The sequence below is a fragment of the Psittacula echo genome (genome assembly GCF_963264785.1).
Source record: "Psittacula echo genome assembly, chromosome: 10".
In the NCBI taxonomy this organism is placed as follows: Eukaryota; Metazoa; Chordata; class Aves; order Psittaciformes; family Psittacidae; genus Psittacula; species Psittacula echo.
The window spans coordinates 16,251,772-16,277,440 of record NC_137741.1 but is presented as its reverse complement, the minus strand read 5'-3'; the positions used below and the strand labels follow the sequence as shown (position 1 = coordinate 16,277,440).

Here is a 25,669-nt window from a genome sequence, read left to right as displayed (position 1 = left end):
TCATGAAAAGCCAGCTACAGATAATCAGAGCAAGTGCCCCCGCAGTGCCCTGTGCTCAGGGTGGTGCAGGAGAGGACAGGACCCACCAGTGCTGGAAGGGCACAGCATGTATTCTGGTTACTGGGTGGATGGAGATCAAGTGCTGGAGCGCAGGGAGCAACTGCTATCCCCCATCCAGCTTTTTCCAGCCTTTTCCTGTCTGTGTATCCTTTCTCCTCTGTCACCTCCACCAAAATAGCCAAGAGTCATGTAGAGTGATGACATCTGTGCTGGACAGGTATGTGTGCATGTCCACATCCAGATTCATGCTAATGCTGACTCCAAAGGCTGGATCTGGGTCTGGTTTCCCACCTGAGCACAGGACTATTGTCCTTAAACCATCTGTGGGACCAGAGAGGAAGGGCTTTTAAGGCACAAGTCCCCAGAGTAGATATTTCAGAGGAGCCTCTGTAAGCATAAAGTACCATAAGGGAAGAAGCATGAAGCAGCTGGTTTAGAAAACCCACAAGTGGGTGACGCTGCCTAATCAACAGCAGAACTGATCTTGAGACAGAGAGTGAGAAAAGATAATCTGGAAGGGCTGTGAAAAGGAAACGCAGCAGCTTCGGTTGGATGCGCTAGAGAAGAGGGGAGCCTGTGGATGAACACAAAAGAGCAGGGTGACGCAACCAAAGCAACAGGTTAGAAGAACAACCTGCACATGTGCGTCCTGTATGGCTATAAGCAAGGCAAAGCTGTTAGAAAGGATGCAGGTTTATCAGGACACAGGGTAAGGAGGGACCAGGGAAGAGCTTCCACCCTGACTGATGGATGGGAAAGGCAGCAGCTGAGCAGCACTGCTCTGAAAACTCAGCAAAGGCTTAGACATTGTTTGGGTGCGAGCACCCAGGGAGACATCTGAAGCAAAGATGAATCCACCTGACGCCCCACCAGCCTGCACCACTTTTGAGGACACACGGCAGAACAGCGCTACGCAAGCTACAGACCCTGAGCAAGGTGAATGACTGTCATGAAGATCGCATGCAAACTGTCACAGCTATTTGGATGTTACACTTCACGGAGACCTCGCCAAGGAGCTGGAAGATTTATTGATTATTTATTTATTTTCTTCTTTCAAGAAGCTCTTAACAAAATCTGATGGGATTAGAACTGGAGGCTGCCAAGAGACTCTCGTGATGGACACAGTGAGAAATGCTAGAGTGGGTTCGACAAGACAAACTGAAACATGTGCATGAATTCTCTGTGAGGAGTGATAGTCAGACCTCCAGACACAATTATTTTCCCTCGCTTCCTGCATTTCATGTTATTTCTCCAACAAAAGCTGCTTGGCAATAGGGATTACAAGGCTTTTTGGAGACACTCACAGATGACTTATAAGTGGCTTGCTTGCTTCCCAGCCAGGAGACAAGCACCGCGCTCGCCAGATGAATTGCTCAGGAAACAGAATCGCTCCGAAGTGAGTCACGCACTCTTGAAACGCATGGCACAGTCCCCAAGAGCTGGCTCCCTGCTAGGGCACAGCTTTCCTCTTCAGCCTTAGGTAACGACTCTCTTTCCTTCTATGCTCCTCCATGGAAATGCTGATGGCTCTCTCCCCTCCTGGCATGAAGATGGGGAGATTAACCATGTAGGAAGAGGCTCTGTCCTACTGCACCGATTATCCAGAGTGATCCACACAAAAAAAGCTATCAGCAAGCATTTAAGGCATCCTCATAGCTAGGAAGGTGATGTCTCAAATGATGCTGTTAAGGACAACAAAACCAAATGCATTTACTTATCTCAGCAACACACACTCTACAAATGCCCCAAATGCGCTGAAAATGATAGGAAAAAACGCTCAATTGCCACTGAAATGCATTCTGGCCTGGGGGAAAGCAGAGCCGGACAATAAATACTGCGGTTCAAGGGGGAGTCAAGAACTCACAAAAGTATTTCACTGGTAGTAAAGGAAGAAGAGAAAAGGCAAAGCTTTTGTAGCCAGATTGAAGCTGGCTGAGATGGCAGCCTTTGTAGAAAGTGCTATTCCTTGAAAAATACAAACTACATGAAAGAGTGCCTTGCCTGAAAGACTTCCCGCATTTCTTTGTGATTTCCAAATCAGTTTAGGATAGATCATAAAGGGTAGCTATATCCAGCAAAGAAGAAGACAGGCCATCTCTGTAAGCACAGCACAGAGGGATATTCTGTGGGGCTCTGTGGATTATCGATTCTCTGCTGCATGCTACATGCCACAAAATGTATTCATTTCACAAATCTCAGATCTGTCAAAGAAAGTGTAATGCTACAGACTGGCATGTTCTGCAAAGAGAGCTGGAGAGACAGAGGAAGTCGTTGGAGACCATATCCCTGTAACAGCAAGGAGCTTCGAAGCAAAAACATAGGATGATTGTTGGAATTAGGCAGTTTCACAGAAGATGAATAAGTAAACTCCTAGTGACTCTGGTCAGATTGACCTGAGGAAAGAATTAAAGACTTCTCCTTCAGGTACCTATAAGGTATTTGAAAGACTTCCTAATACAGCACAAAGAGCATCAGCACTACTACTCCCAGCTATTGCCAGTTCAGTCAATACTGCCTGAATCACTCTTAAATCCATTCAAGTCCAAACCTGAGGAGGCTGCACTAAGGAAAGGGTTAACACTGACTCCAGCCTTCCCCCAGAACAGCACAGCCCTTTGCCCCCAGCCCTAGGTGGTCCCATAGCTCCTTGCCAGGCCACACACACTGGGTAGATGTTGAAGTGCTCCTGTGAGTTCTGGTTTTCTAGGGGGCTGCAGCTTTAATCATATTAATTGTTAATTAGCATGTCCTTGTTTTCCTGCTGATAAGTGTGAGAGCAGGAGGGCAGGTCAGGCAGCAGCTCCCTTGGCTTAGAGGGCAACCTGATGGGGATTAGCTTTGGCTTCTGCATATAACTGAATTAGTGCTGCCTCTGTGCAGCCAGGACCCACCTTTCTCCATTGCCCTCAGTATGGTGACCAGCTCAAAGGACAGGACCAAGGTCTTTGCTGTAGCTCAGACTGGGTACTGAGAGCCTATCATCAGCATCTGCCAGTGTCTGACCACGTGCTGGTACCACATCCATCGCAGACACTCACCAACAGCAGCTGCTTCACTCACTCTCTGGCCTGACTGGTTGCATTCCTCCCAGTCCCAGGTTTTCAGAAGCCCAAACCCATGTTCCTTGCACAAGACCCCCATTAAAACCCACGGGAACACTAACACATGCAACAAGAAGACACTTCTCCAAGCCACAGGGGAGAGGCATGCATCACTCCGCGCACTGAGAGACAATGCTGAACCGCTGGGCTTATCCCAAAATCCCTCCATCCCCTCCAGCCAGGCTCCAACACTGCTCTGTGGATGCACAAGGACAATCACAGTGCCAACCAGCCCAGTTGGACCACAAGGCTGTGGCGCAGAAGGACCAGGAAGACGCCATGAGTTGGAAGATAAGCTCAGCAGCAGAGTTTATTGAGGCATCCTCCTCCTCTCCTGCAGGAAAACGATGCCCAACCCTTGCCAATCCCTCCACAAAGCTTCCTACGGGAAGTTTCTGGCACCGGGAATGGTTGCCAGCACAGGATTAGCAGCCTGTTGATTTAAAGGGCTTATTACAGGAGCTTAATTCTATTTTGACAGATGAAAGTAAGTCAATTACAGCTAGAAATAGCTCAGAATTTGGGTTGCGGGTTTTATTTTTCACTTTCTCTCCTCCCTTTCACAGAGTTGTGATATCGTTTCCTTCCCTTTCCTTACCTCAAAGCCAGCGTTTTCTGTAAAATGCCTCTCCAGCCCAGGGAAGCCTCAAACACAGGCACTTGGGGCAGACACAGTTCGTTCTTTCTCCCATTACTGCTGCCTGGGATGCACTGTGGCATCAGAACCTCCCTTCCTCCCAGCCTGTCTGCAGAGCTGCCCTTCACATCCCTTCCCTGGAGCACCCCTTTAGGCTTGCTCCTGCAGGAAATGACCCCCAAATCTGTCCCTGCCCACCCCTTGTACTTACACATAACCTGAACTGAGACAGACCAACACCCAGCATGGACCAACGGACCAGAAGAGCTCAGGTTCAGAGATGTGTGGGGTTAGAAGTACTCAAAACGATCAAGAAACATTAATGCTGAAACTCAGAGGTGAGAACATCAGCTACATGAGTGAATTCCCACCCTGGGAGATCAACAGGGTTAGTCGGGATCAGCAAGAACAGCTACTGCCACTCCAGCATAAGCCACCACCAGCCTAGACTCTCTAAATGAATCATGACTCTCCTTAGGGAAACAAAGCAAGAAAGCAACAGCTCACCCCATCCTGAAGCCGCTTACATGGAATTCTCACCTATGGGGCTCCCTCTTTTATAACCTGCCCATCCCCACCACAACCTGTGTGTCCCACACACCTGAAGTTATAAGGAGAGAGCAGAAAGACCCACTCCTTCCCCCCCAGTAAGTCCCTTTACCTCCACCTGGCCCTATTTACCTAATCAAGAGGACCAGACCCTATCAATCCTCTCCTTGGCTTGGGCTGGTCACCTAAGGTGAGCAGTGCAATTAGCACCATCACAGAGGCTACTCATGGACAGCCTTGCCACTGCTATGAGCTCCCTGACCTCACTCAAGCACAAGGTGTCCAACCTCATCACTAGCTTGGCACACACATTTCTCCAAGGAAAGCTCTAACCATAGGCGGGGGTTTATCATGGTGACACTCAGGAAAACATTGCATGACTTAGGCTCACTATATTGCATGACTAAAAGCCCTCACACTCAAAGAACAGAGCGGGGAGCCCCAGCTTGCGAGGTGGTCCTTAGTTCTCATCTAGGGACCAGCCACTGCCTATGGAGTCCTCACAGGTCTGGAGAAAGAAACAGCTCCAGCACAAAGCAATGGATCGTTCTCCAGCTCAGGAAGCTCAATGAAATCCTGGCTCTGAGCACACCAGAAACACTCTCACCCTCGGACAGCGTGCAGCAGGCGCAGCGAGGGGTAGGCAGTCCTGACGTTGATGTGATGCTTCAGGATGAGCTCGTTCACCCACTCCACTCGCTCCTTGCCCCCCTTGGCCATGAACGCCGGGATCCACAGGATGCTGCCGTTGAGGCTGTGGAGGCGTTGCAGCAGCTTCTCCCTCCAAGTCTCATTCACCAGGTCCTCGAAGGCGCGTTGGATGACCGAGGGATTCATAGTCACCAGGTCCGTCTTCATGCCCACATCCTGCGAGTACTCCTGGACAGGGGCCAGATTGCACCTGCGAGGAGAAACACCAAAGAGCCCTTTGCAACGGATGTGAGAGAGGGCAGTGACAAACATGAGGGGCACTTGACGCCAAAAGCCACGGCCAGATGTGCCCATTTGCCCTTGCTTTGGGGAGAAGGAAGGAGAATGAATCTCTGCAATAAAGAGAGGCTCTGACCCGGTAATGATGAGCTATCTTAATATCAGGTCATCATTTCTCAGCATGACGGCGTGTGCATGCATATTCCTCTGGGGCAATGCTAATAACAGACATAACTCTGGTGTCTGGTGGGTGGCTTCGTACGGATCGGTATCTCTTCTGGTGCGGTTCAGAAATAACGCGTAGCAACAAACCTCCCATCTTTGCTGCCACGGCAGGTTTGCAGTGAAACGGCCTTTCCCACGCAAAGAAAGTGCCTGCTTCTTACGTCTACCCTGCTAGGGTAGTATTATCCTAAATCTCTTTTCTCCTCCTGGTGCGTCTCCACTAACAGCAGACACAGTGGCACCAGCAGCGATAATGACACCAGCAGGAGGTGGAGGCCAGGACATGGTCTCCACAGGGTTTGGCTGTCTGGAGGCTGTGACCTTCAAACCCCATCTCTTTCTGTGGGACTAACTGGTGCCTCCTCCCAGGCTGTGCACGCAGGGATGGGCACACACGCTTCTCCAGGAGCTCCTGTGCCACCGGCTCCTGAGTCACACCAAGGATGTGGGATAAACTGCCAACAAATCACCCTCGTTATACGGTGCTTTCCTACAGCTCCTTCAGGAGCTGTGCCATGCACGTGGCACTGGGTAAATGGCACCGGGTAAATAGCACCAGGGACCAGCTAATGGAGAGATACAGAGAGATGCTCCTTCAGCGTGGTAAAACCAGAGGGTAGATGTGTGTTTGCACACTGCATGTTCTCCTGCAGTGTTTTATAGAGAAGTTACAGTATTTAACGAGCAGGAATTGCATCCTAACCATCTGTGTCGATAATCAGCCATTACTACTGTTTTCTCTGCTTTACAGATGGAGAAACTAAGGGAATGGTGTAAAGAAAATCCAGTTATTGGCACATAGAGCCGTTCCGATCCACTCATCACAGGAGTAAAATCACTGAAAATGAACACTGAATTGAAGAGCTGTGTCCTGGACACAGAGCCCATCACTGGTCACTGTCAGCCCTGCTGAAAAGGCTGCCTGGATGGATCAGGAAGATGAGGTCCAAGTGGTGGCTCCGATAACCTAGGGTGGGAAGAGCATGACCATGCCAGAGCTGCACTAGCTGGGGAGAAGTTGCTCAAAATCCCAGTCCTTACACCCAAAAGAGCTTTTCTCCTGCAGCCTTGTTGCCTGACACGAAAGCCTCTCCCTAAACTTTGCCAGAACCGCAATAAGCAATTTTCCCCTTTTCTCACTCTGATTACACTTAAGGATGTGAACGATAACACCCTGTCCCCTGCGGACAGGATGGAACTGCTAGCAGCCAGGCAGGCTGGAGCAGTCAGATTTGAGCAGGGGGCAGAGGTGACATTATCCTCATTCCCATGTCACACTGGGGACCACCTCTGTGAGCTACTGATGGATTGGGCTGTCTTCATAATAGACTCACCAAAGCAAACGTCTGCACATACATAAATCATCAGCAGGCTGCTCTAGCCCCTCAGCTAAAAGATGTACACAGGTGTCAGGGATACGAGGGCAGGCATGCTCCTCCTCTCCACTTCAAGCATCTTCTGTAACCGATTCAGCGTGTGTCCCATTGAGGGTCAGGATCTGCTGCTGCAGGTACATGGGGCAGTGCATCTGAAGGGACATCAGTGCTGGGGATGGAGCGGTGACAGGGGACACCAGAGCTGGGTGTGCACAAGTGTGGTGCCAGGGCATTGTGTGGTGCACCCAGTGCTTGAAGGCAGAAGTGGTTTGGGGAAGAATTGAGCTTGTATCCATGGGAAAGTCCAGGACAGGGGTTGTTTGCAAGAGGGCAAGCATGCAGGAAAAGAAGAGGGAGTGCTTGGGACTGGGGTTGATGAGGGTTAATGGTGACCTGGGGGTTTAATGGTGTACCATGAGAAGACACGGGCTGTGTTTGCAAGAACACTGGGTGAGCACTTAGTGGTGGATGGAAGAGCTTGCAGCAGGGTGTTTGCATCGGTGAACTCTACACGTGATGCCCATGGGGCTGCAGGGCTGCACAGCACCATGCCACCAGGACTCCAGCCACTGCTCCAACCCCACCCGAGACCCTCTCAGCCCCATCATGCTATGTCCTTACCTTATCACGAAGCTGTGCGCATCAATCTCAGGCCCACAGCGGCTGCTGAGCAGGACCCCCGAGTTGCCCACGATGGCACAGGTGGGGAACTGCTTGCCTTTGAGGGGCGAGGTGCGGGGCAGCAGGTCATACAGGTTCTGTGAGACGTTCATGGTGCTGTCCCTGTCAAACACGTAGTGGATGATGTCCCCCGGCTTCAGCGTCCCCTTCAGCACCGAAATGTCCTTCTCTGCATCCAGGAACTTCAAGATCTGTTTCCTGAGGATAGGGAAGAAAACAGCCCCATCAGATGAGGTACAGAGGTCATACATGAGACGAACTCTTGCCTCCTGACTGCTCTGTGGCCAGTCCATCTGACAGATCCTCCCCAGGAGCAGCTTACAAACTAGTATCGCCATCTCAATGCCTGTTCCTTCTCCACCCATCCCTTCGCAGCGCAGACTAGCATCAGCCCAACATCAGTGGAGGGTGCCTGCATTTACTCCAGGAAGATAGTTTCCTTCTCCCCTCCATGACCCATTGACAGCACATGCTGCTCCCACTTGACCTGGAAAACGGGGGCTCAAGTTCTCCTTATGTTGTTGTTGCGAGGCCAGCTGGTTCAGCTGGGAATTCATTTTCAAGTGATCGCTTACAGATATGAAGCCTAGCTCAGCAGGAGATAAGCCTTTTATTTCTTCCTTGACTTCTTTAGATGATATACAGAGGCAATTTGCCAGCTTGCACTAGAGAGGACCAAATCTGTCTCTTGTCCTATAGGTAATTACCAGTACCTGATCTTCAAAGAGAGTGTCTGGTTGTGTCTCCATTTGGATGAGGCTGGTTTAATGTTGTGCTTAATGCTTTCATTACTTCTGTCAACAACAGCTGGAGACGAAGAGTCATTTATTACTACTTCAGCTCTAGAGAAAAGAAAGATGGGGAGAGGGAGAGAGGCAGGATCCGTTAGCATCCCAATGGCACTTCTAATCACTGTCTTCAGCTCTGGCTGCTGGTATTCAAACTTCATCAGAAAAGCAAAATTGTAGTTATTAGCTAAACAAGAACTGAAAGCCTGTTTGTGTTCTGCTACACTCAAGCAGACATAAATCCTTAAATACCTGCTCACTTACGCAAACACAGACTTACAGCCAGGCACAGCAACATAGAAATCTTATACATGTAGCTGTAGAGAGGCATGCACACACAAACATGAGCAGGCTCTGCTAAGACAGGCTGGCAGATGAACACTTACAGACAAGACACCCCAGAGCCTCGGAGAGCCCCCTGAATTCACCAAGACATTTCCCACATGGACCCTGTTGCCTCGTGGTTGCACATGAACACTCTGAATTGGAGCCAGCTCAACTCCTGGAGAGGGTTAAAATCCTCATCAGAGAAGAGCAATCTTCACTTCACCCAAAGGAGAGATTATTTAGCTGAGCTGCTGGGTGCTGCTTGTGAGTCTGGGCTATGAGCATCCCAAACTGAACAGGGGGAAACTGGCTTGCTGGTAACTTTTCCCTTGTGAGAATGAGGATTTCAGCATCCCTATTCCTGCTCCAGGGCCAGAAATGAGCAGGGGGAGAGGCAACAACTAGGTGCTGTGGTTTGGAGGTGATCACTGGGAACCCCCAGCTTCTAACCCCTGCTCTAAGGAGCAAACCAGCCCTTCAGTGCTGCTTACATCAAATGGCATGAATTAAGGGAGCCTCTGAATACTTGATGCCAGCCAGCCACTCTCCAAAGAGAATACCCAAGCATCTCATCAGAAGGCTGTGCGTGTATCTGCAGCCCCAAAAAAACCTTCACACTTCAGAGCACTCTGAAAAACATACAGGCAAAGCACTCACTATCAGCTAAAGAGAATCTCCCTCTCCGATGCAAAGGGCTTCTTCCAGCTGGGAAATGGTTTGTAAATACGTACATATAAAATAGCACGTAAAACCCACGGAGAGAGAAGAGTAAGAGACATGGAGCAGAGCTGGTGGCCCAGGCAAGGAGCTCCCATGGACACACTGTGGCTTACACTGTGTAATGTTTTGGAAAGGCAAGGAACTGTGTTTATAAGAGCTGGCTGCCAGTGTCCTTGTGTTTGTACAGTACCCGTCAGTCGAGGCTGTTGGCTTTGTATCCATTGTGTATTTTGCTGTATTACCTTGTGTCTTGCAAAGCTTATAAAAAGGTGTCAAAAATCATAAAGGAAACATGGTAAAGAAATCTTGGGAATAACTAAGATTTGTGTTGGTTTTGCCCATTTTCTGTGTTTTGATCACTGGTGGTGGCATCATCACAGAATGAAGTCACCCTTTCTCGCATGGCAACACTAAGCTGTGCAACTGGGCCACTTGGTAATGCTGGGCTGATGTGAAATCATTGTGAAAATCACACTGAGAGACTCTGAATGAAGCTGTGATGCCATGAACTGACTACAATGGAGCAACGTTACTGAAGTGCTGTACTATAAAGCAGAATGAAGTTCCAATGTCAAAGACAGCGGTCTCTCTTCTAACATCACTTAGTAAACCTATGAAAATGGCAACTCCAACACTGACTTATCTTCACAATAAGTAACTCTCTGTTCCTCATTCTCTCAATCACCACAACTTGCAGATCCTTGGTTATTTGCAAATGATTATTGCACTGAGATGGAGGAAGGAGGGGGAGAAACGATTAAGAAAATGCAAAGCAGAAGTGAAAAGAAACAGATATATTTGCTAAATAAGAACAGCACTATCCAGTGAAGAGGAGAAGCAGATTAATAGCTGCCTTACAGCAAAAACAAATGAACACAAAATCTAATTTACAAACCTATTAGATTTGCTATGTAAGCTGTTCACAGCTGATCTGATTGTACCTCTGCCTCCAGAACTCCTGCAAGACAAAGGAAATGCATTATTTATAAACCCAGCACCTCTTTGCCAAGCATTGTTCAACAGTCAAGAGATCCTGCTCTGAAGGGCTGTGAACGGAGACACTGCTGAGCCAACCTTATCCCACCCCATCCAGGAAGGACGAGTTCTCATGCCTGTGAAGGGCTTTTCACATCCATCATCACTGCTGCCCTACTGTGACCGTAAAACCATTCCCACAAAAAAGCTCCTAACCACCCCAATTAATAATACTTGTGCAATCCAACCAGCCATCAAAGACATCTGGTCTCTGTCATCAAAGCAGCATGCAGCCTACAGGTTGCATTAAATATATCTCTACTTTTTTATTACGAGTCAGGTGTTAGTGGTGCATTGAGAAGGTCTCCTCCATCCCCAGGTTGCCAAGGGACTTTCCCTATCCTTTCCAAATGGGGACTGAGTTGAATGATCTGGACCGGATTCCCACCACTGTCTTCTTGGGTTTTCAGCTGAGACCACCCAACATCTCCACTGCATCCAGATCAAGCCACCAGCCCCCTGGGTCAATTCATGCTCACAGTGCGCCATCTCCCAGCTCCCACTGACCCAAACCAGACCCAGAGTCCCATTCCAGCCTGCTCCAACTCCTGAGTGCCCTGAAGCTCCTTGTCCCCACCTTTGGTGTTACCCGGCTGAAGCTACGAGGCCAATTCACCACAGTCATTTGCATGCTGGAGCTGAGACCTGCAGTGACATCCTTGTCACTCCCATGGTTTAACACTACTGCATGAGGACAGGTACCAGACCTGCTGAGCAAGACCTAAGGGAACAGACAGCCAAACTTTCCAGCACCTGTATAGTGCTATAATGAAGAATAGGTGGGACCAAGTCCCCTCAGAAACCACCACCACTCATACAACCTGTGAATCCTCACTTGAAAATAAACACATACAAGTACTGGTCTGCATCTACTTGGCTGCAGAGCCCCTTCTTCCTTTAACTTGCTGTTTTCCAAAGGGTGACAAAAAACAAGTCACCCACTTTCTGATGCTCAGTGGGACCTGGGCTCCTATCCCCATTTAACTGGGCAGTTAAATGAGCACATTTTAACTGCCACGTGCTCATTGCTCTGTTTTATTGTTTCCATCGCACAGATATCCAAATGAACACGCTCATAAAGAGAACCAAATTTTCTTCCAGCAGAGATACTGCTACCTGGAAATATATACCTTAATGAAAATGTATCTCAGGAGCACGTATTTCTACCAGTCCTGAAAAAAAATCCCAAATGCATTAGACATAAATGAAAAAGAAATAGAGTGTGCGAACGTTTGGTGCCATCAGACTTGGCGAATGCAAAGTAAATCCCTTCGTTAGGCTGAGCACAGCCTTCAGCATCACCTAACATCAAACCTTTGGGACAACAATGGTTGTCCCTTTCCTCCCTCCTGCTGGGGACCATCTACGGCCAAGTTAGAGTGACTCTTGCTCCGACACTCTTCTCTTTCCTTTGACAAACCTGAGAATCAGTGAGCTGCTTCATTTTTTGGTGCATCAAGGGAACAGCAGGACTAGCTTATTCCTAGAGCCTAGTGGCATTTAACAACCTCTGCTCTAATGGGGTTCACCGCAGGGTGTGGGAGCAGACTGGATTAGTGTGCAAACCACGCATGCTTTCTGAGTCGTCTCCTCTGAAGGAGCCTTCCAAATGGGATTCACACTCCTTCACACTTGCCGTACGACAGATAGGGACTGGATTAAGGGCTTAGAAAAAGAAATGCTGCTCCCTGAATAAGTGCTGGTTCACAATCTCTGTGAAAGGACAAGGAAAAAAAAAATCACAGAAATCAGAAAGTGGAGAGGACCTGTTAGCTCCCACCTCATCCCTGTTTTGTGGCTATGGCAGGCCTGATCCGAAGCATCACATCGTATTATTCAAATGCATTTATCCAATCTAGCTTTACATGCTGCCAGTGACAGGTCTGTGCATGTCTCCTCCTGAAATTAAGGCAGGCATCGATGCTGGACGTGAGGAACGCAGGTTGAGAGCACATCTCCCAGTTCACTGTGTGCAGCAGTGGTGGGGAAGGGGATTTTGCTGCTGAGCAGCCCCTCAAGGGCAGTTTCTTTCCCCCTCACACACTGTGAAAAGCAGAAGTTTCCAACATGTTGTAATGCAAACAGAGCATGAAGTGTTCTGCTGCCATACATGAACACGGGGGAGAGAGCAGGGCTCTGCTGCCAGCCACCTTCCCATGACTTGCTCCATAGTACTGGGCTCACTGCTTTCTGGCTGGCGGCAGCCAGGATGCTCTCACCTGAGATGCTGGCAAAGCCACTGCTTCCTGTATCAGGCCTGGTATCTCTCTCAGAGCCATGGAGCTTGCCTGAAGCTGGGATATGATATGTGACTGAAGGTCTTAGCTGGTTTAATGAATCCTAAAATGCCCCTGTGGCTTCAAAACCATCAGCCTTTTGGCCCTTTGTAGCTTACACTGCAACTTCTGAATATCTTCCTTACAATCTCCCTTTGTACAGGTGAAGATAATGTGCACTGTGAATCATAGAATGGTTTGGGTTGGAAAGGACCTTAAGATCATCAAGTTCCAGCCCCTTGCCATGGGCAGGAACGCCTCACACTATCATACAATGGGGTGTATTGCCCTATTCAGCACCCTGCTGAGCTCAGCTCCTCAGTGGGTACCAGCCTGGCAAACCAGCCACTCAAAACACCCATAGTTTAGCCAAGCATGGTATTTCCCAAGGTCTATCATACTTCATTACCAACACAGCAAGCCAGTATCATTGTACTGCTTCGTTCCTCCCACCTTGGAAGAGGAGAACATTAAGAAATGGAGGGCACTAATTAGAAGGCACACGTTTAGAAAAAAACTCAGCCCATTTTATTATCCCTTGCTGACCTGGAGTTTCAAATCTCTTGGCTTCAAAAGGCAAAGAACAACCTCGATTAAAATTGCACAGATAGGCATTGATTTTGAAAAGCTTTCTAGTGCTACACCGTGTTTAGAGTGAATTGCTTTATTAATCTGGTTGTTATCAGTTTGATTGTATAGCCAGCTCCACAAAGTACCAACCTGCTTCCTAATCCTATTATTTACAAAACACTCTCTTTTTTTGACTTCTGTGGGGATGTTTTCCAGTGATAAATCGTATCTATATGTGCTAATGCCATATTACTGGCTTATGCCATCTTTTCTCATTTTTGCTTTGAGACTTTCAAGCTGAATTTTCACTATCTAAGATATTATATAGGTCAAAACATTCTGCGCTCAGATGTAAAGTGACACTGATTCATATATCAGAGGATAAAAAAGAAGAATTTTCTTATGGTTCAGGTCCAAATTTTCTTGGCTGAATAATTTCTGACAAATCAGATGTGTGAAGACTTTTCTATTCACCCACTATGAATGGGCTGTTTGGGGATTTTTGCATCCCCTTTCATAATTTCTCACTTCTTAAATGATTCTCTTAATTATTGCTAGGTACGGTTCGGTCTTGCTTCCAGCAATTTCGATATGTGAAATCAAAGCTGCTTTGACTGAACAAGTAGGTCACACAGCCTCTGGGCGAGCGGATCTCTAAGAACAGGCTTTATGCATTCATACTCTCAGGCTTACAAATTCCAAGACGTTTTTTCCATAGATATTTTACAATGCCCACCTCTGAGTCCTGCTTCCTCCAACATCCATTGCAGACAATACACACGGGAAGCGGTCATGAGAAGTAAGAGCTAGCCAGAAATTTCATCCATACCCAACCACCCATTTAGTCACATTTGTGGAGCTCATTCCCGGTGGAAAAAAAACCTCTACCTTTTCCTGACCTTGGGCAACCCAAGTCCTCCTCTTCTCCCTTCTCCACATGAAAGAGAGATAATGATCCCTTGGATAAATTCTGCTTAACAATCCCCCATCTGAATTCCACAGAAAGAGAGTTCAGAGTGCCACAGTTTTTATCTTGAGGGGTTCACATGATTAACACACACTAATTAAGCTTTCACAACCTGCTTTTGTGTTAGGTACATTTTATGACCCTTGTTTTACAGCTGGGACACTGTGGGGTAAAGTGGCTTGGCCCGTAACACCAGGAAATGACAGTCCCACAAGCCAGGACAGGAGCACTACTATGGGCTTACAGCACACCAGCCCTCTTGAAAATGCTGCTCTTTACTTGCTGAGAGCGAGTATGGCTCTTGCAGGGTGAGAGGGTAGGATATGTAACCCAGTAGACCACAGGAATCAATCTATAAAGGTCTCACTGGCCTGCAAAGCACACGCAGCCATTGGTCTTCTGAAATGGCTGCAGGCAGTACCCATAAGGCAGCCTGTATCTATTAAAAAAAGAAACCACCGCCTATCTTTACTTTGCTGTTTAAGGATTGCTCTGATGTTGTCCTCAAGGCCAGAATTGCTATTTTCTATCTGAAGGGCACATGAGCCTTCTCGGGCATCACCCTCTCAAAATCACTGCTTTCCCTCCCCTTCCCAAGGCATCTGCACGAGGAGGGGATGTGGCGCAGGATGCTCACAGCCCCTCTGCAGGATGCTGCTTCATGGCCAGGCAGACCCAGTCACTGTAACTGGGGAAAGGGACACACTGCCCAGCCACTGGAAAAGAAATACACAGAGATCACTCCCCTCCTTCCAGACTTGACAGACTCACTGCTGCAGACACTCACAGTCACATATAATCCCATGTGCATTCACGGGCATAAGCCAGACCTTGCAATGTCAGGGACTAGCTGACACCTGCACAGCACCTCGCTGGAGATGGGCTTGGATTCACTGACTGCCCTGTTAAGTGAGTGGATTAGTTCTGCTGACTAAGAGCAGTGCAGTCATTAAGCTAAGTCATGCCCTCCCCAGTCCTCAAAGATGGGGCAGGATTCCCTCTGGCCAGAGCCATGACATGGATCAGGATACAGGTTTTGACTCTCCCTCCTCTTCCCTGAAATTCAGGGTTTGTGTTGAGACCAGCAGAGCAGCAAATGTGATTCCAGTTGTCTGTGAAAGAGAAATAATTGCCTTCCAAGTGCCAACCTGTCCAGCCTGTCCTGCAGGGTGGAAAAGCAAAGGTATCCTGAGAATCCAAACTGAGCAGAAACCCAGCCCAGAGGCTGGAAACCAGGATTTCTTGGGTACCATATCCTGGTTTTCCATCTCTTTATCAGGTCTCGCTGAAAAGATGGGGAAAGGCCACATTTATCGGCAAGTCCCCTTGAGGGCTTCTCACTAGACACTCAAGTGGTTTCTGTGCAGTTTAGGTAAAAGCCCACTCATATCCATAAAATGTTCTGCTATCAGAGTCAAATTTGGAGAGGAAAGGCTTTGCTGCTGCTTAGAACTACAGAATGGTTTGGGTTGGAAGAGATCTTAAAGCTCATCCAGTTCCAACCCCCTGCCATGGGCAGGGACACCTTCCACTAGAGCAGGTTGCTTCAAGCTCCATCCAACCTGGCCTTGAACACTGCCAGGGATGGGGCAATCACAGCTCCTCTGGGCACCCTGTGCCAGTGCCTCAGCACCCTCACAGGGAAGAATTTGTGCCAATTAGAAACAAAAGCCAAAGCCAGGTGAAACCAATGGGATCGGAGATGCATTTTGGAACCTTGAGACCATGTACTCAAACACACCATCATGCATCCTTCCTAACACCGGCATTCCCCTACCCAGACATGCAGCTCTCACAGGCTCACTTCTCATCTTGCCTTCCTGCGTCACATCTCATAACACACCAGGAGGAGCCAGGACATCTGACTCTTGCACATCATTCCCTGTGACATTTCACCAGTCATTTCCAAGTCTGTCATCCCAAGGGTGTGAAGGAGATCACGATTAAGAGGATCGGTGGCCATTGGGTAAACCTGTGTACACACACGCTCCTGGTGAGGAACGTTCCTTCCGCAGAGATTAATTGGGAAGACATTTCTAAAGCGTTTTGTCTGCTAGGATGAAAGATCCTGCAATACATCTTGATGAGACGTTTGAAATCACACTTCCATGTGTTTAAAATCTCACTTGTTCATATTATCACAGCTTGGCAGCCTGAGTGTCAAAAACTTCCTAAATATCAGGTGCTATTTTTACTACTCACAAGTTTCACTCTTTCTATTCTTTCATATGACCACATTTGGGAGAGTGTGCCCATATCATGGCATTCAGGAAAATCACTTTGCTCTGCTGGGGTTCTGACACAGCTGCAGGGACAGTGCTTGTACAACCAGGCCTGTGGTGTAGCATCTTCCAGCAAGCCATGGAGACTTGGTGTAAAGGCACCAGCCAATGGTCTTGCTGATGTTCACGTACTTGCTATTACCCACCATGGGGAACACAGACCTATTAGTCTCCTGCAAACCAGCCTTGCTAATCTGGTCACCTCCTCCCATGCCCTTGCATCCTGCAGGCTCCTTCCCAGGGACCACAACAAGATGGGAAGGTCAGAGGTGCTCAGCATCCCTCCCTGCCAGGTGGTAACTGTGGCTTTACATCAGCCCCTGTGTAACTGAAAGCAGGGTTTGGCTCCGAGATTTCTTCCTGGTTACAAATCACTGTGTGATCATTTAGGACACGGGAATCAAGACACATGAGTTTGCAAAACAGAGACACCTATTGCTGAATAGAGAATCAGCCAATTAGGCAGAAACGCTTATATGGCAAAACCAGTGAAGAACCAGCAGGAACAGCGCAGCTCTGATCACTAAAGGACGTGAGGCAATGGGAGCGACACTCGTGGCAGCCTGCCACCAGGACACTGCTCGGGGATTAATGCACTGGGATAACCAGGGCATCAAACCCAAATCCCTGCCCCTGCCCTGAGCTACCTGCTCTGAAGGACCTGTAATAGGCAGGAAGATGCTCAGAGCAGCCTGATGGTCACTGCTGTCCACCAGGAATCCCATAGTCCAGGACAAGTGCTTCTCCTGAGCCAGAACAGTCTCCCTTGCACATGTGGAATGTCAGGTCTCACATGAACACGCATCCATCATCCCATCAGCACAACCTGACCCAATCACCCCGTGATGCTCTTGTTCTATCACTGCTTTAAAGACAAAATACTCATGTGCTCACAGGGCTCAAATGTCACGCATTTCACCTCTCCCCATGTCGCGTACTAACAGGACCTTATTCTCTCCTTCATCTCAGGTCTTCCATTAGAAGTTTATTCCTGGCATCAGTTCAGTTTCTTTGGCTGTGTTAATTAAACAGTCAGCAAAGAAAAAGACATTGAAGCAGGCAAAAAGGATCCAGTGAGGGGTTTGGGACTGGGGTGTGTGTGTTCGTGTGTTTAGCTTTCCCCTTCTGAAACAGAGAAGGAAAAAAACCCCCAAGAGCCCACTGAAGACCTAGAAAGGAGCTGGGACAAAAGCCTCACTGCTTAAAAACCAGATCTACACTATACATTTTCCCTGAGATAATTTTTCAGCCAACAGAGCAGAGCTATCAGGGAGCACAAACAGCAGAGCATCAGTTTTGCAGCAGATCTGTCACCCTGAGCATTCACATCCCAAAAGACAAAATCCCACTGGCTCCTGCAACATCTTGGATGCTGTGTACCCTGGGAAATGGGAATGGTGCAATATGAAAAGATATTATGTCTGAGGGGCTGCGGTTCCTCTGGATCATCCTCCCATACCCATCTCTCGCCTACTTTCCCCACTGGTCTGCGCAGCCCCTTGGAATACTCCAGATCTGGTTTCCTCTTTTGCTGTTGATGTGGATGCTGAGGACCTCTCCTGGGCATTGACATCCTCCTGGAGTGGTTCTTCTGTATGAGCATCCTCAAAATAACATCTGGTGCCTACACAAAGAGAGCTGGGAGCTCCTGGATGAGAGCTACACACTGCAACCAGCAGCTGTCTGAGCTATTTCCCCACCTTTACAGGCACTCATTAGCAATGGAGCCACGCAAGGACCTTCACAGGAGCTTAGTCCCCAGACTACACCCAGAAGCCAACAGTGGTTTCAGAGCTTGGCCTCCTCTCTCCTTCCCTGGCTCATAAAAAGCCACAGCATGGAAATACAGGCAGCAGTAAGGAGGAGAAGTTTAATGACCAACTCAAGCTGCCGCTCAACAGCTGAGTGTGTTTCTGGATGCCTGAAAAGATGCTGGAGATGCCTTATGATGATGCTTAACCTTCCCAGGGGAATCATGTCCCCTGCTGTAGCTGTTGGCTGAGAGCTGAATTACATTTTTGAAGATGCCAGTAAAGCCTGGGCTGGAGGTAACGGGTCTCCTTGGAAGAACCATCCTTGGATTCCGAGCTGCCAGACACATGGCAATACCTGGGGGCCACCACAATGCTGTTTGACTGAGGGAGGCCTTGAGAGAGCACTTCAAAACCATGTTATGACTGCGACAGTACATGCTTTTAAAAGCAGCCCTGCCCATGGAGAGTGCTGGATGGGGATGGCGTGCTCAGCATGCAGATGTCCAGGATGAGTATCTTTCCGTTGTTTGTTTGTGATATCCCCAATGGATTTCTGTATGCAATAACAAGAACTTTACTTGCAGTAGCAGTAAGAAAGAGTCCAGCACTTAAACTGGGAAAGAGCTGACCCAGTCCATGGGCAGCCAGCTTGATGAATCAGAAAACTTCAGAAGGGTCCAGAGCAGGGCTGGCAGAGTTAGTGGGATCAGGGTGATGAAGCTGCTGACCACTTGGCAAAGGGGAGCACCCCTGAAGCTGGTGGTGTTTCTGCCCTGTAGCGTCACCTCCAAGAGCAACCATCAGTCCTGGGCTGGTGCAAAGACTCCAGACTGGGTTACATGATGGCAGGACACAAATTTGTGCTGCGGCGTCACTTGCTGCTTCAGGAGGACCATTTTGGTCCTACCACCCTCACACCGAGCACCTTAACCATGTGCTACGCTCCCAGCTCATCTTCCCCCCTGACGCCAGCCTGCCCTCTCAGCCTGCACCATTGCCAATTCCATGGCAGGTTTTGGCAGCATCATGCCCATCTCCTTGGATCGCCCCTTTCACATCCTGACTGAAGTCATGATTGGTAAGGATGCACCTCCCAAGGCCACCAACAACACCAAGGCTGCTGCTCAGCCAAGACAAGAAGTTCTGTATATATTTACAGTGGGAACATAAAGAAAAAGGAGCTGTAAAGACAATCTTGTCATGATTTGTTCCTTCCCCCCTCCCCTTTTTCTTCTATTGCATAGCAAGGGGCAGCGCTGCTGACACCAGCTTGCTCTGCTGTGGTGATTGCTGAAGGACACCTGAAACTCCGCTCCTACAGTGAATTTACTGTGCCAGAAAACTCCCTTGTTTCCAGAGGCAACAGGGGACTGAAGCCAGAGAAACGGCAAAATAATTATTGCCTAATGTTGCAGTGTGGGTTTATTTCTAGCTGCCGAGGATGACCTAGGCCCAGGGAAAACAAATAACAGAGGCAACTCTAAGTCTGTCTTTGGAACATCTGTGTGTTTAGAACAACTGTGCCTGTGGATGTATTTAAGTAGTGCTGGTCGCAGGGATGAAAAAACAAAATACCTGTAGCCTGAAAGCCCAAGGAAAGATAAGGGAGCTCTTATTGAACGCTTTCCTGGAAGATCAAAAGCACATCTGGCATGCCAGTAGGCACCGAAGAACAGATGTCCAAGCAGAATAACCATGGTTGCTGCAGCAAATACAACAGAAAACGAACCCTTCATCCATGTCCAGGAGAAGCCAGAAGGGCTCCGGGTGGCAGTGGGATCCGCTGTGTCACTGCTGGCCACCATCCCAGGACTTTGCTTTGTGCCCATGTGTTCGGCAGTAGCATGGAGGAGCGGGCACTGTACTGCTGATGGCTGAATCACCTAAACCCACAGTTAGCTGCTCAACAAGCCTTCGCTAAACGGACCAGTATTTGGAACTCCTTGCTCTCTGCAGGGAGAAAGAAAGCTTCCCAGACTGGGATTGTGCATTTGTGGACTTAGAGATGGGAAACAAAAAGCACACTTGAGCAAAAGGGAAACTTGAAGCCCTGTGGGAACTGCTTTGCTCTCTTCATTGCTCTGAGGGTGGGAACCGGTAATGGCTTCGGCATCTCTGCACCTAAGAAGTGCTGGCTGGAGATGTGCATCCTCCTGTCACAGCTACTGCCCTCCTCACTGGCAAGCTCAGAAATTCCCTCCTTGAGGGTCTTGCTGCTGACAATCAGGACTGGACCAAAGAGTAGCTTTTCACTAACTGCCCTGTAAAGCCCTAGAAGGGCTGTTTATGCTCATGGTGCTGGGTTTTCTCTTTGTTTCACTGGATTATTTGGGGGTTTGCTAGTCCTTTCCATCCTGCTGCTCCCAAGCCCTCCTGCAGGACACCAGCTCCCTGCAGGTAGCACTGCTCCTGCCATTCCCTCGGGGCTAAGCTTAAAGGAAACAAGCTATGGATATTCATCTCCTTCAGCTTGCCCTAGGCAGGAGCACAGGGGTTTTGTATGCATCTTTGTGGCAGCCACCCCTGCCCCTGCAGGAGGTGAAGGAGTGCTTCACAGGGAGGAAGGGGAACTCTGCAGCCTACCTGACACCCGCTGCTTGAGCTCAAGTTATTGTCAGAAGAGGTGCAATTAAAGCCAACACCAAGTATATTCTCACTCAAATCACTGCTCTAACATTGCTTTTATTTTCAAGCCCAATGCATCATGGGGCTTTTGTTAGAGCCCTGCCATACCAAACGAACAAAAAGGTCTCTCCACTGGCTCCATTTACATGAATAGTTACAGGTATCTGTGGGCTTCTGTCCTGCAGAGAGCTGTTACTACTGCAGACCAACCTGAGTGATTGTTGGCTTGTGTGCACCTGCTGTGTGAGTGCAGAAAAAGTGTATGTTGGTAGAATACAGCACCTTTTCCAACAAAACCTTCTGGTGTAGAGCAAGTCTTAGACTAACTCTGGGTCAAGCACAGTAAATCACAGCCTGAAACATCTAAGCAGGGCATTTATACTCCCTGGACCAACCTTGACAAGAAGTGTTATGACTACAGCACGCTACAGACCACTCAGAGCAAGCACATCAGCCACCATAAAGGATGCAAAATCTCTCTGTGGCATTCCTGAACCTTCGAGAGGCAGGCGTTAGGAAAGGGCACGCATGGAAAAAGCGGCAATTTACTGACAAGCTTCCAGCCAGGCTGGAAATATGAGATGCTCCTATTCACCACTTAAAAAAGAGCAGAATGTAATTCCTCTGGTGATGAGGATGGAAAGGCATGTGGCCTGGGCTAGCAGAGAAAAGGTTGGTTCATACTAAGACCAAGCCATTACCAAGTGTCAAGTGCTTCCTAAGATGGCTCAGGCGCTAATTTGAGAAGTCACCTGGTGGCAGCAGGTCAGCAGCTCCCTCTACAGACAATCAGGACACAGCCGGACCCCTGCAGAACCGCTACAGCCGACGCATAATAACAGAGTCCCTTTAAACCGGAGCAGAATTTTTCTCCTCGTCACCGTCAATAATTATTCCACTCAACGCCAGGTCCTTTGTCTTCCTCTGCAGCGAGAGGTCTGTCCCGCTCGCCTATCCTGGGGTGGATGAAGAAATGGCTGCGATTGCATTAGTGCTCCCCAAGACACACTGAAAGTGTCTTTTGTTTCCTTGCAGGGAAACAAAGAGCCGGAGCGATGGAGGGAAACGTAAGCGCCACTGGGATGCAGGAAAAGTTCAGCAGCCCGGAACCAGGTGGTTGTTTGGGAACGAAGTGCCGGGACCGCTCATAGCAGCAGTACCTCACCGCGGCAGCACACACTGGTGAGCGTGAAGAGCGAGCCAAGGTGAGCAGGATGAGCGTGGCTGCCTGCCGTCTGCCTGCCCGCTGCCATCCCGCAGCACCAGCGCTGTGTCCATGGGTGATCTATACGCACAACGACAGGGATGTGGCAGGGGTGGCTGCAGGGTGGGAGGGACAGGCTAATGGGAGCGACACGGCATCGGGAGCAAGAAACTGCTGAATGTTCATCCTTGCCCTGACACTTCTTTGTTTCAGTATCTCTGGGCTGCAAGAGGTGGTGTAGGAATACCTGGAGGAGCAAAGCGGGACTGCTTAAGGAGCAAACATCTTTCTCAGCAGCCTCTGGCAGGCAGAGCAGCTCCACTCGCCCCTAGCTCCTGCCTCTCTTCACCTGCGATGCTGGGAACTTATTGTCTGCGAAAACAGCTTGTTTCTTTGGTTGTTTTTTTTGTCCTTTTGCCAGCAATATTGTATTTTTACTTTATACCTAATGACCATTTTGTTCTTTCTTTCTGCAATTTCTCAGTATCTGTAGGTGAGAGAAATATGTTCCCCCCTGCTCCCACCCGTATGAGGCATATTCTTCCAAAGACAACCCAAATTGCAGGCAGGGGGCAGGGTATGTGTAAAAGTGGGCAAGCTGTTCACTCCTCACAATAATTAGAGAGTGTTTGGATGCCAAGGAAAGAGAAGAAAAGAGTTGCACCTGCCTGCATTTCCCAGCCCCCCTTCGTGCTTGCCTAGCTCTTTGCTTTCCCTAAGGCTTGGGCTGCGCTGGCCAAAGCCAAGGTGCTCTATGGGGTATGGAGGAGGATGCTGAACTACACGATCCATCAGCCAAATATCCCTGACCTGGAGGAGAGCCGCACAAATATATGGTACCGAGCAAGTCTCTAACAAAGAGGAGTTATTTCCTCCTAGACATACAGAGAGCTCCTGGAAAACTTTGGAAGGGTCTATTTCTCTACACTGTTTTGCATTGCCTGCTGTCACAGAGTCCCCTTTACCTGCAGGACCTGTCTGCAAAACATGATGTTATCATGGGGCCCTCAAAGTTCAAAACCCTTTATCATCTCTTGACCTGCTGCAGATGAGGCACTCGGCTTTTCCACATCTCCTCAGCGATGTACTTTAGCCAGATCAGAGCAATGTCTTGACCATTCCTGGTACCACTGCAGCACACAGAGACGAAGTGCTCTTTGTGCCAGGCTCCTGGGCTAAGAGCATAAGATGTAAGATGAACATTGTTCAGCCCCTTGCTGTGTTGGTGTTTGAGCTCACCAAACCCGAACCATTTTGGAGAAGCAATCAGGAAAAGAAGGGTGTGAGATAGGGCAAACCAAGAGAAAGGGTCAGTTTGCCCTACTTCATGATTACTTATTGATATAGCAGGGTCCCACCTCTGCTCTGTGATTCCCTGTGTCGGAAGCACAGGACCTCTACAACCTGGGGTGTAGAGTGCTTCTCTCCTTTTCAGTTACCTCGTGCATGCTGGAATGCTGTATAAACAAGCTGCTCGTTGTTTCTACAGAACTCATCTGACCCTGTTGCCATCTCTGCCACTGCACTGCTTGGCAGTACTCCCTTGGAGAAACTACAGCAACAAACTCAGATACGAGGGCTTGGAGATAAGCAACCAGCAAACATTCAATTTCCAGTACACCCACAACACTGGGAATCCCTAATGAACCAGGGTGGAAAACAGGACAAGTAACTAACAAAACAGAATAGATTTTCAATAAGGGCACAGCAAGTTCTAGCAGGCAGATCTAACAGATAGGCAAGGAGAGAGAAGAACAGAAGCCAGAAAAGAAGATGGGAGGAAAGCAAAGGGATCGGAGCAGCCTGTCCGACGGGGGAGGAAACCTCAGAAGCTTTTCATTTCCTTTATTATTATATAGATAGTGCCAGCTCATTGCAGAGCAACAATTCATCCAGCCTGGTAACCTACAGCCCAGTGCTGGATGTTTCTGGACTCGGCTCCTGACCTTTAAGCACTTCTTGCCTGCAGCACCCAATATAATATAACAATGAAACAATGACAAATATCACTGCATTTCACTTCTGATTTCAGGCAGGTGTTTGTTTTGCTGTAACACAGTGGACAATGCTACAGAAAGCCCTTGTGCCATTTGGGCACTACGAGTGCACCCCACATTACAAAAATGATTTGTTTTCCCACACCGCTGTAGCGAGTTCCTCAAGTTAATGCAAACCCTGCTCTCTACATTTGCTCCTCTCATCCCCTAAGTTTCCAGCAGCCTTCAGAGATGTGGTTTATGGAGTATGGAGGGTGTTGTTTACCTCCTCAGACTTAGGGGCTGCATTAGCCCCTGCCATACAGGGCACTTGCAGGTAAACACCCACCATGGAAGTGATCAGGAAGGGGTAATCACAAAGCCCTAGATGCAGCCTATGGATTCAGCTCTCCCACCCTGCTCCATCACCACCACCCAACTGGTCCCTGCACACCCTCTCCTACCCCGCTGGCAGGTCCTTGCTCCACCACCCTTAAGACTGGTCCTTCATTCATCACCCCCGCGGGCTGGTGTCCTCTCCACCACGCCCAGCTGCACCAGCACCCAACATTTTGGGCTGCAAGTTGCCCTACCAGCCGCGGCCAGCAGACTGCCTGCACCGACATCCCGCTTAAAGACCCGCTCCATCAGCCCATCAGCACTGCCAGTGCCCACACCCCTCTCTCCAGACCAGTATTTGCTCCAACACCTCTTTAGACTGGTATCCGCTCCAGCATCCCTACCCAGACCTGCACCTTATGGAGCATCCCTACCAGGACCGGCACCTCAGCGTCTCTAACGGGACCGGTACCAGCTCTCGCACCCTTGCCCGGACCGCGGCCCCGCGCCCCATCCTGCCCGGCGGCGGGGCGGTCCCGCCCGGGGCTGCGCCGGCTCCGCGGCACTACGCGGGAGCGGAGCGAGCTCCTTCCCACTTCGGCACGGCGAGAACCGGGAGAGCCGGAGACAAAGAAACTGTCCGGGCGCCCGCCCCCTTCTTCTCCTCCACCACCGCCGCCACCACCACTGCCGCCTCCTCGCTGCCGCCTCCAGCACCCCTCTCCTCCGCGCCCTCCCGCACCCCTCCGCGCCGGGGAAGGGGGTATTTATTTACCCGCTCTCCTCCTCGATCTCAGAGATATCGGCGAAGATGAGGAACCCCACTAGCAGCGTGAGCAGCGCCAGCGTCCAGCCCCGGCACGGCAGCGGCATGGCTCCCGGGCTGGGCTGGGCTGAACCGGGCCGCTCCGCGGGGTGCGGAGCGCGGAGCCGCGTCCCGGCTCAGCGCCGCCGCCGCCGCCCGGCGGGGCCGCTCCGCCCCCCGGCGCCCGCGGAGCGCCCGTCCCGCCCCGCCCGGCGCGGGGAGGGGGCTTGGGGCGGGCTCTGCCCTCGCCACCTCCCGCAGACAAAGTTTGCGGCGCGTCCCCCCTAGGGGATACACGGGGGATGCTCGGGACCTGCCGCCTGCGCGGCTGCGGAGCATCCCCTCCCTCGCGGCGGGGTCAGGGTGGGGGGTTTGGGGGACGGGAGGTTTCTCACCGAAAGGGCAAAAACTGTCGTAAATCAGACAAAGCCAACTGCTGCTC

General features: G+C 49.6%; 1 protein-coding gene across 2 annotated transcripts in view; it reads right to left on the bottom strand.

Moving 5' to 3' along the window:
- Positions 1 to 25,295, bottom strand: part of ST8SIA2 (ST8 alpha-N-acetyl-neuraminide alpha-2,8-sialyltransferase 2) — a gene marked incomplete at both ends in the record, with an annotated part of 29,884 nt that extends 4,589 nt beyond the window's left edge. The window contains 5 exons of one of the 2 annotated variants that reach the window (XM_080626525.1): positions 4,955 to 5,248; positions 7,500 to 7,757; positions 8,273 to 8,401; positions 10,290 to 10,352; positions 25,198 to 25,295. In XM_080626525.1, coding sequence (XP_080482651.1) covers positions 4,955 to 5,248; positions 7,500 to 7,757; positions 8,273 to 8,401; positions 10,290 to 10,352; positions 25,198 to 25,295 — 842 coding nt within the window. The remainder of the gene's footprint in view (positions 1 to 4,954; positions 5,249 to 7,499; positions 7,758 to 8,272; positions 8,402 to 10,289; positions 10,353 to 25,197) is intronic. The other variant, XM_080626526.1, reaches the window with a different exon arrangement.
- Between the last annotated feature and the right edge of the window lie 374 nt (positions 25,296 to 25,669).